Here is an 18,082-nt window from a genome sequence, read left to right on the forward strand (position 1 = left end):
TATATCCCTCCATTTCAGTTTATTTGAGGGAAATAAGAGGAATAGTAACTTTTGAGGAAGCTTCCTCAAGACACCTACCATTCAACACGAACTAATTGGGAAGTAATACCGTAACGGATACACCCATTGACCCGTATGATCCAAGGGGGTGCGCACATCTGCAATCTGTGACGTTATTTGTGGACTTTTGGGAAGTGGGGGTGACCACTTCGGCAGAGGGCGCGGCACCATTGTATTGGGGCGCTGGTTTGGAAAATTTCTGTACTAGCCACAGTATCCACTTCTTCAAAGTTAGAGTTCTTCAGCATTGTCTTTTTAATCACCAGCCACAGCATCCACTTCTTCAAAGTCAAGGTGCTTCAGCCTCATCTTTCAATCACCAACTACAACATCCACTTTTTCAAAGTCAAAGTTTTTCAGCCTTGTTTTTCTATCATAAACCACAGTCCTTCAGTTCTTCATTACCGGAGTGTTTCAGCTTCATTCTTCAAGTCGTATAACCATTAACCATAGACTCCAGTTCTTTAATTCAGTTTCTTTAAATTCCCCAAGTATTTGTGTACAATCTGTTATTCATTAAAACTACAGTTATCTTCTTACGGAGTCATCCTAGTTCCTCACGCCTTCCTGCCAACGCTACCACTTAATTGGGCCTCCACCCCATGAGGAGGAATTACATTCAGCCACCTTGTTTATTCACCCCACAGGCAGCCGTCCCTTCAGCGAAAACTCGGTTGTCGGAAACCCCAACTTACGTCAAGCGTAACAATATCGGCACGACCAAGTGGCAGCGCGACATAAAGTAGTCATAGAAACCCCACGCGCGGCCATCCACGAGGGTCCCACAGAGTGTGTAGAGTGCGCCGAAATGGAAGACGGAGGCTCTCGAGAAGCCGCCAAATAAGCTTGTCTGATGGTCAGCCGAATCCATCGGGATGTCTGCTCGCAAGCCGGCAATCCACGACAGGCAGCATCGTACAGAACAAATAAGGAATCAGACTTCCAAATAGCTGAAGACCTATCCACATAGATTCAGAGCGCCCTGACAACATCCAAAGATCTCGAATCCGGTGAATCCGCTGAGAGGGCCGTAACCACAAGTGGCTGATTGATGTGAAAATCGGACACCACCTTCGGGAGAAACGACATGTGAGTACGAAGCTCAGCCCTATCCACATGAAATATCAGGTAAGGAGGTCGACAAGAGAGAGACCCAAGTTCCGATACCCGTCTGGTCAAAGCCAGAGCCAGTAGAAGGACCACCTTCCAAGTGAGATATTTCATCTCCACCGACTCCAGAGGCTCAAATAACGGAGACTGCAGAAAAGAGAGGACCAGGTTGAGGTTCCATGGTGCCGTTGGAGGGCGAAAGGGAGGTTGTATTCCGAGAACCCCCTGAAAGAAGGTCTGAACTTCCGGCAGCAAGGCTAATTTCCTTTGGAAGAAAACTGAAAGAGCAGAGACCTGAACCTTTAGTGAACCCAGCCGTAGCCCTGCCGAGAAACCGTCCTGCAGAAAACTGCGAAGGCGGGCTAAGTGAAAAACTGAAGGGGAAAACTCTCGTCGTTCACACCAGGCCACATAAGCCTTCCAAATGTGGTAGTAGTGAGACGATGTGACTGACTTCCGAGCCTGGAGCATAGTAGGTATAACCGTATGAGGAATCCCCTTCCTTCTCAAGATGGCCTTCTCAACAGCCACGCCGTCAAACATAGCCTGCGTAAGTCTGGATAAAGAAACGAACCCTGTTGTAGTAGATCGTCCCGTATTGGCAGGGGCCAAGGCTCCGCTACTGACAACCGGTGTAGGGTGGAGTACCAAGTCCTGCGCGGCCAATCTGGAGCCACCAAGAGGACCAGTGTGTCTTCTCTCTTGATGTATTGCAGAACCCAAGGCAGCAACGGGAAAGGAGGAAAAAGATAAACGAACCGGAAGCTCCAAGGAGCCATGAGGGCATCCACGGCCGCAGCCGCCGGGTCCCTCTTCCGAGAGTAGTAAAGAGGCAGTTGATGGTTCAGGCGGGATGCCATTAGGTCGATCTGTGGTCTTCCCCACCGGCGGACCAGCTGACAAAACACTTGGGGATTGAGTGACCACTCCCCCAGGTGCATGTCCTGGCGGCTGAGATAATCAGCTTCCCAATTGTCCACCCCTGGACTAAATATTGGCGACAAGGACAGAGCATTTTCCTCTGCCCAGAGGAGGATGTTGGTGACCTCTCTCATCGCCGCTCAGCTGCAAATGCCGTCCTGACGGTTGATGTATGCCACCGTCGTGGTGTTGTCGGACTGAACTCTGACTGCCCGACCGCGAAGCAGGTGATGTGCCTGAAGGAGGGGGTTGTACACAGCCCATAGCTCGAGAATGTTTATGGGGAGAGCGGATTCAGGAAATGACCAGCGCCCCTGAAACCGATTTTGCAGGGTCACAGCCCCCCATCATCGCAGACTTGCGTCTGTGGTGAGGAGAGTCCAATCCCAAACGCCGAACCGCTTTCCCTCCAACAGATGAGTTGAATTTGAGCCACCAGAGGAGAGACAACCTCGCTTTTGGAGACAGCATCACCCGCTGATGAAGAAATAGATGAGACCCTGACCACTGATGTAGGAGACACAGTTGGAAGGGTCGAGAGTGGAACCGTCTGTATGGAAGAGCTTCGAACGCCGCTACCATCTTTCCCAGAAGGCGAATACACAGATATACCGACACCCGACGGTGACGAAGGACCAACCTCACCAACGTCTGATGAGATAGAATCTTGTCCTGAGGAAGAAAAACCTTCTAACGGACCGTGTCGAGAATCATCCCCAAGAACAGCAACCGTTGCGAGGGGCATAATTGAGACTTCAGGAAGTTAAGGATCCACCTGTACCGAATCAGAAGGTCCTGGGTTATCCGGATATTCTGAAGCAACAGGTCTGCAGAGTGCGCCTTCAACAGCAGATCGTCCAGATAGGGGTCAATCGTCACTCCCTGCTTCCAAAATAGGGCCATCATGACTGCCATGACCTTTGTGAACACTCTGGGAGCAGAACAGAGACCGAACAGAAGGGCCTGGAACTGGAAATGAGCGTTCTGTATCGCGAACCGGAGAAAAGCCTGATGAGGCCAAATGGGAACATGTAAGTATGCATCTTTGATGTCCAAGGATGCCATAAACTCGTTTTGCTCTAACCCAGCAATAACAGACTGAAGGGACATCTTGAATTTGAATATCCTCAAAAACGGATTGAGATTCTTTAAGTTCAGAATTGGCCTGACCGAGCCGTTCGGCATCGGTACGAGAAACAGGCTTGAGTAATAGCCCTGTTTCCGATGATGTGAGGGAACAGGGATCAGTACCTTTGCGGACAGAAGTTTCCAGACCGCCACCTGCAAGGCGACCCTTCTGTCGTCGGAAACTGGCAAACCCGTGGTGAAGAAACGCTGAGGCGGTCGGGTTTGAAAATCGAGTTTGTAACCGCAAGTGACATGATCCCTGACCCAAGCATCTGGACAGGATTGAACCCAGGCTTCCCTGAAATCCCACAGACGAGCTCCAGGTGGGACGGAAGCCCGTCATGCGGTGGGAGTGGTGGAGGACTTAATCTCTGGCTGGGTTGAGGCTGTGGAACCTCTGCCTCTGCCCCTACCTCTATGGCCACGGGAGACAGAAGCTCCGCCCCTGGCCTGGCCTCGAAACCTGGAAGGAGAACTAAAGGACCGAAAGGAAGGACCCTTATAGGGCCTCCGAGAGGCTGGAGCAGTAGAGGGAAGATAAGTCGACTTACCTCCAGTGACCTGAGAAATCAAAGCATCCAGATCCTTTCCGAATAGGACCTCTCCCGTAAAGGGCAACGCTTCTGCCGCCCTCTTGGATTCAGCATCCGCCTGCCACTGTCAAAGCCAGAGAGCTCTGCGGGCCGAGATAGCCAAAGCGGAAATTCTGGCTCAGAGGATACAGGCGTCCTTGGAAACCTCACAAAGATATAGGGCTGATTCGTGAATATGGTCTGCCTACGGTATCAGCTGATCCGGATGCAAGTCGTCAGGTAGACCTGAGGACAATTGTTCCACCCAAGCTTCCATAGCCTTGTTGACTCAACAACCTACCTGCGCGGGCGATGTAACAACCCCGCCGCAGAGTAAATCATCTTCAAGGTGGTCTCCAACTTCCTATCTGAAGGCTCCTTCAGCAAGGTTGCTCCAGGAACCGGTAGAACCGTCTTCTTGGACAGACGTGACACTGAAGGACCCACAATTGGAGAGGTCTCATAACGCTTCCTGCTATCTGCGGGAAAAGGATATGAAGACAAAATTTTCTTTGATACCTGAACTCTTGCATCCGGATGTTTCCAAGCTGCCGTCATGAGTGCATTCCAACTCCTCCGAAACTGGAAAGGTCACTGGCAGTTTTTGGTTGGTGCCAAACCGTGAAGGACGTAAGGTATCCTGTTCCGTCTCCTCTACCTGTAATACTGAGCGAATAGTGGTAATAAGCGCCTTGATACCCTGAGCCACTAGTTCAGAGTCCTCATAAACCTATCGTCATCAGTATCCTGTACATCTACCGCCTCCTCCAATAGAGGCATATCATCCTCAAAGTCGTTTAACACAGAGGCTAGCAACCTCTTTTTTGAAACCTGGGGAGGGGAAGTTAAGGCCTGGGAAGGGAGTACAGCCCTAGAGAGCCCTTCAACTGATTTTGTCAGGGACCGGGCCCATGCTGGTTCCGGCTCAGGCATCGGGACAAGCTGTTGGAACCGGGCCGCCTATCTATCTTCCCTAGAAGCCTTCAGTTCCCTAGTTAACAGTGACATAACTTCTGTAAGCTGTGTTGTCCAAACAGGAGTGCTCTGCGGCTGTGATGAGGGCTGAACCGATAGTTCAGACCCACAATCCTCACATAACTTGGAATTCTCAGACTGTCCCTGAGTGAACTTTGCAGAACATTTCTGACACTGAAAAACTTTCTGTGCTGCCTTGTAACCCTTTCCAGCCATGGCAGCACTTTTCACACATCCACACACACACAAACCAGTAACACAGTAACAGACAGAAGGGGGGTAGAAAAGGAGTGCAGCCACACCCGCCCTGTGAGCCCTGCATGCCACTGTGCAGTGACAGGCACGTTCAGTAAATTACAGGTGCCTCACACAATCCCGTAATGCCCCACCAAACACCCCACTGAAACTGCTCACAGTGTCCTGGGATGAAGCTGTTGGACCTCCGTGCAGCGTTGTAAAATGGTCGCCAGCGTGCGCAGAGCCACCGGGGCTGCTGGAAACTGAGAGCCCATAGCGTGATTAAGCTCTGCCCCCCCCCCCCCCCCCCGTTATGGCGCCCAATTCAAACTCTAATTGCGCCAGCGGTAGATCGTAGCGGGGGGAGTTCTGCATTCCCCGCCGGCAATATGAGCCGCGGCCTGGGGTAATACTTACCTCTGCCACGCTGCCGGTCTGATGTGCTGATGGAGTGGCCCCGACACACGCCGCACGCAGCGGGGTCCGGCCATCTCCAGAGAGCCAGCGTCTCTTCAGCCCGGGGAGCCATCCCAAGCCAAACGCAGCTGCGATGGGATCCCGCCGGCAGCTCCAGCGGTGCAGACTGGCAGAGGTAGAGCTGCCAGTCTGTGAGTCTAAAAAGAAAAAAAGAAAATTTACATTAAATAAAAAAAAAATCTTCAGGAGTAATCCCAAGAGTGACCAGCTCCCTTGGGCACAAAATAAAGACTGGCTTGGAGGGGGGACATAGTAGGGGAGGAGCTAGCCACATTGTTAAAGTTTTAGCTCCCAGTTACTACCTACTATATCCCCATTGTAACTGCTCTCCAGTGTCCCCTAGTGGATGAAGGAAAAAATAAGAATTTACTTACCGATAATTCTATTTCTCGTAGTCCGTAGTGGATGCTGGGGACTCCGTAAGGACCATGGGGGATAGCGGCTCCGCAGGAGTCTGGGCACAAAAGTAAAGCTTTAGGACTACCTGGTGTGCACTGGCTCCTCCCCCTATGACCCTCCTCCAAGCCTCAGTTAGGATACTGTGCCCGGACGAGCGTACACAATAAGGAAGGATTTTGAATCCCGGGTAAGACTCATACCAGCCACACCAATCACACCGTATAACTTGTGATCTAAACCCAGTTAACAGCATGATAACAGAGGAGCCTCTAGAAAAGATGGCTCACTACAGCAATAACCCGATTTTTGGTAACAATAACTATGTACCAGTATTGCAGACAATCCGCACTTGGGATGGGCGCCCAGCATCCACTACGGACTACGAGAAATAGAATTATCGGTAAGTAAATTCTTATTTTCTCTGACGTCCTAGTGGATGCTGGGGACTCCGTAAGGACCATGGGGATTATACCAAAGCTCCCAAACGGGCGGGAGAGTGCGGATGACTCTGCAGCACCAAATGAGAGAACTCCAGGTCCTCCTCAGCCAGGGTATCAAATTTGTAGAATTTTACAAACGTATTTGCTCCTGACCAAGTAGCTGCTCAGCAAAGTTGTAAAGCCGAGACCCCTCGGGCAGCCGCCCAAGATGAGCCCACCTCCCTTGTGGAGTGGGCATTTACAGATTTTTGGCTGTGGCAGGCCTGCCACAGAATGTGCAAGCTGAATTGTACTACAAATCCAACGAGCAATAGTCTGCTTAGAAGCAGGAGCACCCAGCTTGTTGGGTGCATACAGGATAAACAGCGAGTCAGATTTTCTGACTCCAGCCGTCCTGGAAACATATTTTCAGGGCCCTGACAACGTCTAGCAACTTGGAGTCCTCCAAGTCCCTAGTAGCCGCAGGCACCACCATAGGTTGGTTCAGGTGAAACGCTGAAACCACCTTAGGGAGAAACTGAGGACGAGTCCTCAATTCCGCCCTGTCCGAATGGAAAATCAGATAAGGGCTTTTACAGGATAAAGCCGCCAATTCTGACACGCGCCTGGCCCAGGCCAGGGCCAACAGCATGACCACCTTCCATGTGAGATATTTTAACTCCACAGATTTAAGTGGTTCAAACCAATGTGACTTTTGGAACCCAAAAACTACATTGAGATCCCAAGGTGCCACTGGAGGCACAAAAGGAGGCTGTATATACAGTACCCCTTTTACAAACGTCTGAACTTCAGGGACTGAAGCTAGTTCTTTTTGGAAGAAAATTGACAGGGCCGAAATTTGAACCTTAATGGACCCCAATTTCAGGCCCATAGACACTCCTGTTTGCAGGAAATGTAGGAATCGACCCAGTTGAAATTCCTCCGTCGGGCCTTACTGGCCTCGCACCACGCAACATATTTTCGCCAAATGCGGTGATAATGTTTTGCGGTTACATCCTTCCTGGCTTTGATCAGGATAGGGATGACTTCATCCGGAATGCCTTTTTCCTTCAGGATCCGGCGTTCAACCGCCATGCCGTCAAACGCAGCCGCGGTAAGTCTTGGAACAGACAGGGTCCTTGCTGGAGCAGGTCCCTTCTTAGAGGTAGAGGCCACGGATCCTCCGTGAGCATCTCTTGAAGTTCCGGTAACCAAGTCCTTCTTGGCCAATCCGGAGCCACGAATATAGTGCTTACTCCTCTCCATCTTATAATTCTCAGTACCTTGTGTATGAGAGGCAGAGGATGGAACACATACACTGACTGGTACACCCACGGTGTTACCAGAGCGTCTGCTGAGGAAGTCTGCTTCCCAATTGTTCATTCCCGGAATGAACACTGCTGACAGTGCTATCACATGATTTTCCGCCCAGCGAAGAATCCTTGCAGCTTCTGCCATTGCCCTCCTGCTTCTTGTGCCACCCTGTCTGTTTACGTGGGTGACTGCCGTGATGTTGTCCGACTGGATCAACACCGGCTGACCTTGAAGCAGAGGTCTTGCTAAGCTTAGGGCATTGTAAATGGCCCTTAGCTTCAGGATATTTATGTGAAGTGATGTCTCCAGGCTTGACCATAAGCCCTGGAAATTCCTTCCCTGTGTGACTGCTCCCCAGCCTCGCAGGCTGGCATCCGTGGTCACCAGGACCCAGTCCTGAATGCCGAATCTGCGGCCCTCTAGAAGATGAGCACTCTGCAACCACCACAGGAGGGACACCCTTGTCCTTGGTGACAGGGTTATCCGCTGATGCATCTGAAGATGCGACCCGGACCATTTGTCCAGCAGGTCCCACTGGAAAGTTCTTGCGTGGAATCTGCCGAATGGGATTGCTTCGTAGGAAGCCACCATTTTTCCCAGAACCCTTGTGCATTGATGCACTGAGACTTGGCTCGGTTTTAGGAGGTTCCTGACTAGCTCGGATAACTCCCTGGCTTTCTCCTCCGGGAGAAACACCTTTTTCTGGACTGTGTCCAGGATCATCCCTAGGAACAGAAGACGAGTCGTCGGAACCAGCTGCGATTTTGGAATATTGAGAATCCACCCGTGCTGTCGCAACACTACCTGAGATAGTGCTACACCGACCTCCAACTGTTCTCTGGATCTTACCCTTATCAGGAGATCGTCCAAGTAAGGGATAACTAAAACTCCCTTCCTTCGAAGGAGTATCATCATTTCGGCCGTTACCTTGGTAAAGACCCGGGGTGCCGTGGACCATCCAAACGGCAGCGTCTGAAACTGATAGTGACAGTTCTGTACCACAAACCTGAGGTACCCTTGGTGAGAAGGGTAAATTGGGACATGAAGGTAAGCATCCTTGATGTCCCGAGACATCATGTAGTCCCCTTCTTCCAGGTTCGCAATCACTGCTCTGAGTGACTCCATCTTGAATTTGAACCTCCGTATGTAAGTGTTCAAAGATTTTAGATTTAGAATCGGTCTCACCGAGCCGTCCGGCTTCGGTACCACAACAGTGTGGAATAATACCCCGTTCCCTGTTGCAGGAGGGGTACCTTGATTATCACCTGCTGGAAATACAGCTTGTGAATGGCTTTCAAAACTGCCTCCCTGTCAGAGGGAGACGTCGGTAAAGCCGACTTTAGGAAAACGACGAGGGGGAGACGTCTCGAATTCCAATTTGTACCCCTGAGATATCACCTGAAGGATCCAGGGGTCTACTTGCGAGTGAGCCCACTGCACGCTGAAATTCATTGAGACGGGCCCCCACCGTGCCTGAGTCTGCTTGTAAAGCCCCAGCGTCATGCTGAGGGCTTGGCAGAGGCGGGAGAGGGCTTCTGTTCCTGGGAACTGGCTTATTTCTGCAGCCTTTTTCCTCTCCCTCTGTCACGGGGCAGAAATGAGGAACCTTTTGCCCGCTTGCCCTTCTGGGAACGAAAGGACTGCGCCTGATAATACGGCGTCTTCTTATGTTGAGAGGCGACCTGGGGTACAAACGTGGATTTCCCAGCTGTTGCCGTGGCCACCAGGTCTGAAAGACCGACCCCAAATAACTCCTCCCCTTTATAAGGCAATACTTCCAAATGCCGTTTGGAATCCGCATCACCTGACCACTGTCGTGTCCATAACCCTCTTCTGGCAGAAATGGACAACGCACTTACACTTGATGCCAGTCGGCAAATATTCCGCTGTGCATCACGCATATATAGAAATGCATCTTTTAAATGCTCTATAGGCAATAATATACTGTCCCTATCTAGGGTATCAATATTTTCAGTCAGGGAATCCTACCACGCCAACCCAGCACTGCACATCCAGGCTGAGGCGATTGCTGGTCGCAGTATAACACCAGTATGTGTGTAAATACATTTTAGGATACCCTCCTGCTTTCTATCAGCAGGATCCTTAAGGGCGGCCATCTCAGAAGAGGGTAGAGCCCTTGTTCTTACAAGCATGTGAGCGCTTTACCCACCCTAGGGGGTGTTTCCCAACGCACCCTAACCTCTGGCGGGAAAGGATATAATGCCAATAACATTTTAGAAATTATCAGTTGTTATCGGGGGAAACCCACGCATCATCACACACCTCATTTAATTTCTCAGATTCAGGAAAACTACAGGTAGTTTTTCCTCACCGAACATAATACCCCTTTTTGGTGGTACTCGTATTATCAGAAATGTGTAAAACATTTTTCATTGCCTCAATCATGTAACGTGTGGCCCTACTGGAAGTCACATTTGTCTCTTCACCGTCGACACTGGAGTCAGTATCCGTGTCGGCGTCTGTATCTGCCATCTGAGGTAACGGGCGCTTTAGAGCCCCTGACGGCCTATGAGACGTCTGGACAGGCACAAGCTGAGTAGCCGGCTGTCTCATGTCAACCACTGTCTTTTATACAGAGCTGACACTGTCACGTAATTCCTTCCAACAGTTCATCCACTCAGGTGTCGACCCCCTAGGGGGTGACATCACTATTACAGGCAATTTGCTCCGTCTCCACATCATTTTCCTCCTCATACATGTCGACACAAACGTACCGACACACAGCACACACACAGGGAATGCTCTGATAGAGGACAGGACCCCACTAGCCCTTTGGGGAGACAGAGGGAGAGTTTGCCAGCACACACCAGAGCGCTATATATATATACAGGGATAACCTTATATAAGTGTTTTTCCCCTTATAGCTGCTGTATTTTTAATACTGCGCCTAATTAGTGCCCCCCTCTCTTTTTTAACCCTTTCTGTAGTGTAGTGACTGCAGGGGAGAGCCAGGGAGCTTCCCTCCAACGGAGCTGTGAGGGAAAATGGCGCCAGTGTGCTGAGGAGATAAGGCCGCCGAGAAGGGGGCGGAGCCTATCTCCCGTTTTTCTGTGTATTCTGGCAGGGGTTAAAATTCATCCATATAGCCCTGGGGGCTATATGTGATGTATTTTCGCCAGCCAAGGTGTTTTTATTGCTGCTCAGGGCGCCCCCCCCTAGCGCCCTGCACCCTCAGTGACCGAAGTGTGAAGTGTGCTGAGGAGCAATGGCGCACAGCTGCAGTGCTGTGCGCTACCTTGGTGAAGACAGGATGTCTTCTGCCGCCGATTTTCCGGACCTCTTCTTGCTTCTGGCTCTGTAAGGGGGCCGGCGGCGCGGCTTTAGGACCGGACTCCATGGCTGGGCCTGTGTTCGATCCCTCTGGAGCTAATGGTGTCCAGTAGCCTAAGAAGCCCAATCCACTCTGCACGCAGGTGAGTTCGCTTCTTCTCCCCTTAGTCCCTCGATGCAGTGAGCCTGTTGCCAGCAGGTCTCACTGAAAATAAAAAACCTAAAACTAAACTTTTCACTAAGCAGCTCAGGAGAGCCACCTAGTGTGCACCCTTCTCGTTCGGGCACAAAAATCTAACTGAGGCTTGGAGGAGGGTCATAGGGGGAGGAGCCAGTGCACACCAGGTAGTCCTAAAGCTTTACTTTTGTGCCCAGACTCCTGCGGAGCCGCTATCCCCCATGGTCCTTACGGAGTCCCCAGCATCCACTAGGACGTCAGAGAAATATAGACGTATGTGACAGGACTCACCCAGGTGTTTCTTCATGCTTTTCTCAAAGTCTCCTGAGATTTCTTCTAAAAGTTCCGCCACAAGAGCCTCCCTGTCTTTGCCTTTCTGCAGAGACTTGGGTACCAGGGCCAGCATAGAGTTTAACCAGTGCTTCTGAATGGGCACCACTGGGCCGCACTCCACACGCTTCTTCATGTACAGGTAATTCATCTGAAAGGGAAGGTCGCACTCTGAGCAAGGAAAACACAGTTCCATCCTGATAGTGGAAGCTACATACAATAAAGTCTAGTACAGTCACTTGCACAGGAAGGTAGGGAAAGAATATCAGGTGACACTGAGCCTCTTTTACAAAAAAAAGATAATGTACAGCACATAATTTATTGGGCGCCACAACTGCATGGGTGCACCTAGATCTGTGCCAAAGTGTATTATTATTATTATTATTATTATTATCCTTTATTTATATGGCGCCACAATGGATCCGCAGCGCCCATTACGCAGTACATAATCAAATGAGCAAACAAGAAAATAGCACTTACAGTTCAAGACAATATAGGACAGGTATGGAAAACCAGTGGTTAGGTGTCATCAAAGGGAGTATGGAGTATAAGATAGTGTATGTAAGAAAAGGAAAGGAACATGAGGAAAGAATGCCCTGCTCTTCCGAGCTTACAATTTAAAAGGTGAAGGACTGAGAGACCGGGGTGACACAGAAGGGGTAGACAGTGAGCACAGACAAGAGGGTTAGGAGGAGAGTTGGATGGGTTTGGTGAAAAAGTTTGTTTTGAGAGCCCGTTTGAAGTTTTGTAGAGAGGTGGAGAGTCGGATGGGGAGAGGTATTCCAGAGATAGGGAGCAGCACGTGTAAAATCTTGTAGGTAGTAGTGGTAGGAGGTAATCAGTTGACAGGAGAGACGGCGTGCATTAAGCGAAGAGGACGGGTGGGAATGTAAAATAAGAATTTACTTACCGATAATTCTATTTCTCATAGTCCGTAGTGGATGCTGGGGACTCCGTAAGGACCATGGGGAATAGCGGCTCCGCAGGAGACTGGGCACAAAAGTAAAAGCTTTAGGACTACCTGGTGTGCACTGGCTCCTCCCCCTATGACCCTCCTCCAAGCCTCAGTTAGGATACTGTGCCCGGACGAGCGTACACAATAAGGAAGGATATTGAATCCCGGGTAAGACTCATACCAGCCACACCAATCACACCGTACAACCTGTGATCTGAACCCAGTTAACAGCATGATAACAGAGGAGCCTCTGAAAAGATGGCTCACAACAATAATAACCCGATTTTTGTAACAATAACTATGTACAAGTATTGCAGACAATCCGCACTTGGGATGGGCGCCCAGCATCCACTACGGACTATGAGAAATAGAATTATCGGTAAGTAAATTCTTATTTTCTCTAACGTCCTAAGTGGATGCTGGGGACTCCGTAAGGACCATGGGGATTATACCAAAGCTCCCAAACGGGCGGGAGAGTGCGGATGACTCTGCAGCACCGAATGAGAGAACTCCAGGTCCTCCTCAGCCAGGGTATCAAATTTGTAGAATTTAGCAAACGTGTTTGCCCCTGACCAAGTAGCTGCTCGGCAAAGTTGTAAAGCCGAGACCCCTCGGGCAGCCGCCCAAGATGAGCCCACCTTCCTTGTGGAATGGGCATTTACAGATTTTGGCTGTGGCAGGCCTGCCACAGAATGTGCAAGCTGAATTGTACTACAAATCCAGCGAGCAATAGTCTGCTTAGAAGCAGGAGCACCCAGCTTGTTGGGTGCATACAGGATAAACAGCGAGTCAGATTTTCTGACTCCAGCCGTCCTGGAAACATATATTTTCAGGGCCCTGACAACGTCTAGCAACTTGGAGTCCTCCAAGTCCCTAGTAGCCGCAGGCACCACCATAGGTTGGTTCAGGTGAAACGCTGAAACCACCTTAGGGAGAAACTGAGGACGAGTCCTCAATTCCGCCCTGTCCGAATGGAAAATCAGATAAGGGCTTTTACAGGATAAAGCCGCCAATTCTGACGCGCGCCTGGCACAGGCCAGGGCCAACAGCATGACCACTTTCCATGTGAGATATTTTAACTCCACAGATTTAAGTGGTTCAAACCAATGTGACTTTTGGAACCCAAAAAACTACATTGAGATCCCAAGGTGCCACTGGAGGCACAAAAGGAGGCTGTATATGCAGTACCCCTTTTACAAACGTCTGAACTTCAGGGACTGAAGCTAGTTCTTTTTGGAAGAAAATTGACAGGGCCGAAATTTGAACCTTAATGGACCCCAATTTCAGGCCCATAGACACTCCTGTTTGCAGGAAATGTAGTAATCGACCCATTTGAATTTCCTCCGTCGGGCCTTACTGGCCTCGCACCATGCAACATATTTTCGCCAAATGCGGTGATAATGTTTTTCGGTTACATCCTTCCTGGCTTTGATCAGGATAGGGATGACTTCATCCGGAATGCCTTTTTCCTTCAGGATCCGGCGTTCAACCGCCATGCCGTCAAACGCAGTCGCGGTAAGTCTTGGAACAGACAGGGTCCTTGCTGGAGCAGGTCCCTTCTTAGAGGTAGAGGCCACGGATCCTCCGTGAGCATCTCTTGAAGTTCCGGTTACCAAGTCCTTCTTGGCCAATCCGGAGCCACTAATACAGTGCTTACTCCTCTCCATCTTATAATTCTCAGTACCTTGGGTATGAGATGGCAGAGGAGGGAACACATACACTGACTGGTACACCCATGGTGTTACCAGAGCGTCTACAGCTATTGCCTGAGGGTCCCTTGACCTGGCGCAATACCTGTCGAGTTTTTCCCAACGGTTTATAATCATGTGGAAGACTTCTGGGTGAAGTCCCCACTCTCCCGGGTGGAGGTCGTATCTGCTGAGGAAGTCTGCTTCCCAGTTGTCCACTCCCGGAATGAACACTGCTGACAGTGCTATCACATGATTTTCCGCCCAGCGAAGAATCCTTGCAGCTTCTGCCATTGCCCTCCTGCTTCTTGTGCCACCCTGTCTGTTTACGTGGGTGACTGCCGTGATATTGTCCGACTGGATCAACCCCGGCTGACCTTGAAGCAGAGGTCTTGCTAAGCTTAGAGCATTGTAAATGGCCCTTAGCTTCAGGATATTTATGTGAAGTGATGTCTCCAGGCTTGACCATAAGCCCTGGAAATTCCTTCCCTGTGTGACTGCCCCCCCAGCCTCGCAGGCTGGCATCCGTGGTCACCAGGACCCAGTCCTGAATGCCGAATCTGCGGCCCTCTAGAAGATGAGCACACTGCAACCACCACAGGAGAGACACCCTTGTCCTTGGTGACAGGGTTATCCGCTGATGCATCTGAAGATGCGACCCGGACCATTTGTCCAGCAGGTCCCACTGGAAAGTTCTTGCGTGGAATCTGCCGAATGGGATTGCTTCGTAGGAAGCCACCATTTTTCCCAGAACCCTTTCATTGATGTACTGAGACTTGGCTCGGTTATAGGAGGTTCCCGACTAGCTCGGATAACTCCCTGACTTTCTCCTCCGGGAGAAACACCTTTTTCTGGACTGTGTCCAGGATCATCCCCTAGGAACAGAAGACGAGTCGTCGGAATCAGCTGCGATTTTGGAATATTGAGAATCCAATCGTGCTGCCGCAACACTACCTGAGATAGTGCTACACCGACCTCCAATTGTTCCCTGGATCTTACCCTTATCAGGGAATCGTCCAAGTAAGGGATAACTAAAATTCCCTTCCTTCGAAGGAGTATCATCATTTCGGCCATTACCTTGGTAAAGACCCGGGGTGCCGTGGACCATCCATACGGCAGCGTCTGAACTGATAGTGACAGTTCTGTACCACAAACCTGAGGTACCCCTGGTGAGAAAGGTAAATTGGGACATGAAGGTAAGCATCCTTGATGTCCCGAGACATCATGTAGTCCCCTTCTTCCAGGTTCGCAATCACTGCTCTGAGTGACTGAATCTTGAATTTGAACCTCCGTATGTAAGTGTTCAAGATTTTAGATTTAGAATCGGTCTCACCGAGCCGTCCGGCTTCGGTACCACCACAGTGTGGAATAATACCCCGTTCCCTGTTGCAGGAGGGGTACCTTGATTATCACCTGCTGGGAATACAGCTTGTGAATGGCTTCCAAAACTGCCTCCCTGTCAGAGGGAGACATCGGTAAAGCTGACTTTAGGAAACGGCGAGGGGGAGACGTCTCGAATTCCAATTTGTACCCCTGAGATATCCCTTGAAGGATCCAGGGGTCTACTTGCGAGTGAGCCCACTGCGCGCTGAAATTCATTGAGACGGGCCCCCACCGTGCCTGATTCTGCTTGTAAAGCCCCAGCGTCATACTGAGGGCTTGGCAGAGGCGGGAGAGGGCTTCTGTTCCTGGGAACTGGCTGATTTCTGCAGCCTTTTTCCTCTCCCTCTGTCACGGGGCAGAAATGAGGAACCTTTTGCCCGCTTGCCCACGAAAAGACTGCGCCTGATAATACGGCGTCTTCTTATGTTGAGAGGCGACCTGGGGTACAAACGTGGATTTCCCAGCTGTTGCCGTGGCCACCAGGTCTGAAAGACCGACCCCAAATAACTCCTCCCTTTAATAAGGCAATACTTCCAAATGCCGTTTGGAATCCGCATCACCTGACCACTGTCGTGTCCATAACTCTCTACTGGCAGAAATGGACAACGCACTTAGACTTGATGCCAGTCGGCCAATATTCCGCTGTGCATCACGCATATATAGAAATGCATCTTTTAAATGTTCTATAGGCAATAATATACTGTCCCTATCTAGGGTATCAATATTTTCAGTCAGGGAATCCGACCACACCAACCCAGCACTGCACATCCAGGCTGAGGCGATTGCTGGTCGCAGTATAACACCAGTATGTGTGTAAATACATTTTAGGATACCCTCCTGCTTTCTATCAGCAGGATCCTTAAGGGCGGCCATCTCAGGAGAGGGTAGAGCCCTTGTTCTTACAAGCGTGTGAGCGCTTTACCCACCCTAGGGGATGTTTCCCAACACACCCTAACCTCTGGCGGGAAAGGATATAATGCCAATAACATTTTAGAAATTATCAGTTGTTATCGGGGGAAAACCACGCATCATCACACACCTCATTTAATTTCTCAGATTCAGGAAAACTACAGGTAGTTTTTCCTCACCGAAAATAATACCCCTTTTTGGTGGTACTCGTATTATCAGAAATGTGTAAAACATTTTTCATTGCCTCAATCATGTAACGTGTGGCCCTACTGGAAGTCACATTTGTCTCTTCACCGTCGACACTGGAGTCAGTATCCGTGTCGGCGTCTATATCTGCCATCTGAGGTAACGGGCGCTTTAGAGCCCCTGACGGCCTATGAGACGTCTGGACAGGCACAAGCTGAGTAGCCGGCTGTCACATGTCAACCACTGTCTTTTATACAGAGCTGACACTGTCACGTAATTCCTTCCAACAGTTCATCCACTCAGGTGTCGACCCCCTAGGGGGTGACATCACTATTACAGGCAATCTGCTCCGTCTCCACATCATTTTTCTCATCATACATGTCGACACAAACGTACCGACACACACAGGGAATGCTCTGATAGAGGACAGGACCCCACTAGCCCTTTGGGGAGACAGAGGGAGAGTTTGCCAGCACACACCAGAGCGCTATATATATACAGGGATAACCTTATATAAGTGTTTTTCCCCTTATAGCTGCTGTATCTTTAATACTGCGCCTAATTAGTGCCCCCCTCTCTTTTTTTAACCCTTTCTGTAGTGTAGTGACTGCAGGGGAGAGCCAGGGAGCTTCCCTCCAACGGAGCTGTGAGGGAAAATGGCGCCAGTGTGCTGAGGAGATAGGCTCCGCCCCCTTCTCGGCGGCCTTATCTCCCGTTTTTCTGTGAATTCTGGCAGGGGTTAAATGCATCCATATAGCCCAGGAGCTATATGTGATGTATTTTTAGCCATCTAAGGTGTTTTTATTGCGTCTCAGGGCGCCCCCCCCCAGCGCCCTGCACCCTCAGTGACCGGAGTGTGAAGTGTGCTGAGAGCAATGGCGCACAGCTGCGGTGCTGTGCACTACCTTATTGAAGACAGGACGTCTTCTGCCGCCGATTTTCCGGACCTCTTCAGTCTTCTGGCTCTGTAAGGGGGCCGGCGGCGCGGCTCTGGGACCCATCCATGGCTGGGCCTGTGATCGTCCCTCTGGAGCTAATGTCCAGTAGCCTAAGAAGCCCAATCCACTCTGCACGCAGGTGAGTTCGCTTCTTCTCCCCTTAGTCCCTCGGTGCAGTGAGCCTGTTGCCAGCAGGTCTCACTGAAAATAAAAAACCTAAAACGAAACTTTTCACTAAGCAGCTCAGGAGAGCCACCTAGTGTGCACCCTTCTCGTTCGGGCACAAAAATCTAACTGAGGCTTGGAGGAGGGTCATAGGGGGAGGAGCCAGTGCACACCAGGTAGTCCTAAAGCTTTTACTTTTGTGCCCAGTCTCCTGCGGAGCCGCTATTCCCCATGGTCCTTACGGAGTCCCCAGCATCCACTTAGGACGTTAGAGAAAGAGAGATAAGGTCAGAGATGTAAGAGGGAGAAGAGTGGGTAAGGGCTTTGTAGGTGAGTATAAGAAGCTTGAATTAGATTCTGAATGGGAAGGGTAGCCAGTGAAGGTCCTGCAAGAGAGTGGAGGTGGATGGAGTACTTTTGGTGAGGAAGATGAGATGAGCAGCAGCA

The 18,082-nt window shown here is 50.3% G+C and overlaps 1 protein-coding gene across 1 annotated transcript in view; it reads right to left on the reverse strand.

Annotated features, from left to right (window-relative positions):
* The window catches only part of DNAH12 (dynein axonemal heavy chain 12), a 320,238-nt gene that overhangs the window by 296,687 nt on the left and 5,469 nt on the right, over nt 1-18,082 (reverse strand). Inside the window, exon 5 of the mRNA XM_063940858.1 lies at nt 11,373-11,562. Coding sequence (XP_063796928.1) covers nt 11,373-11,562 — 190 coding nt within the window. The remainder of the gene's footprint in view (nt 1-11,372; nt 11,563-18,082) is intronic.

Source organism: Pseudophryne corroboree, chromosome 9 (assembly GCF_028390025.1).
Source record: "Pseudophryne corroboree isolate aPseCor3 chromosome 9, aPseCor3.hap2, whole genome shotgun sequence".
NCBI classification, from domain to species: Eukaryota; Metazoa; Chordata; class Amphibia; order Anura; family Myobatrachidae; genus Pseudophryne; species Pseudophryne corroboree.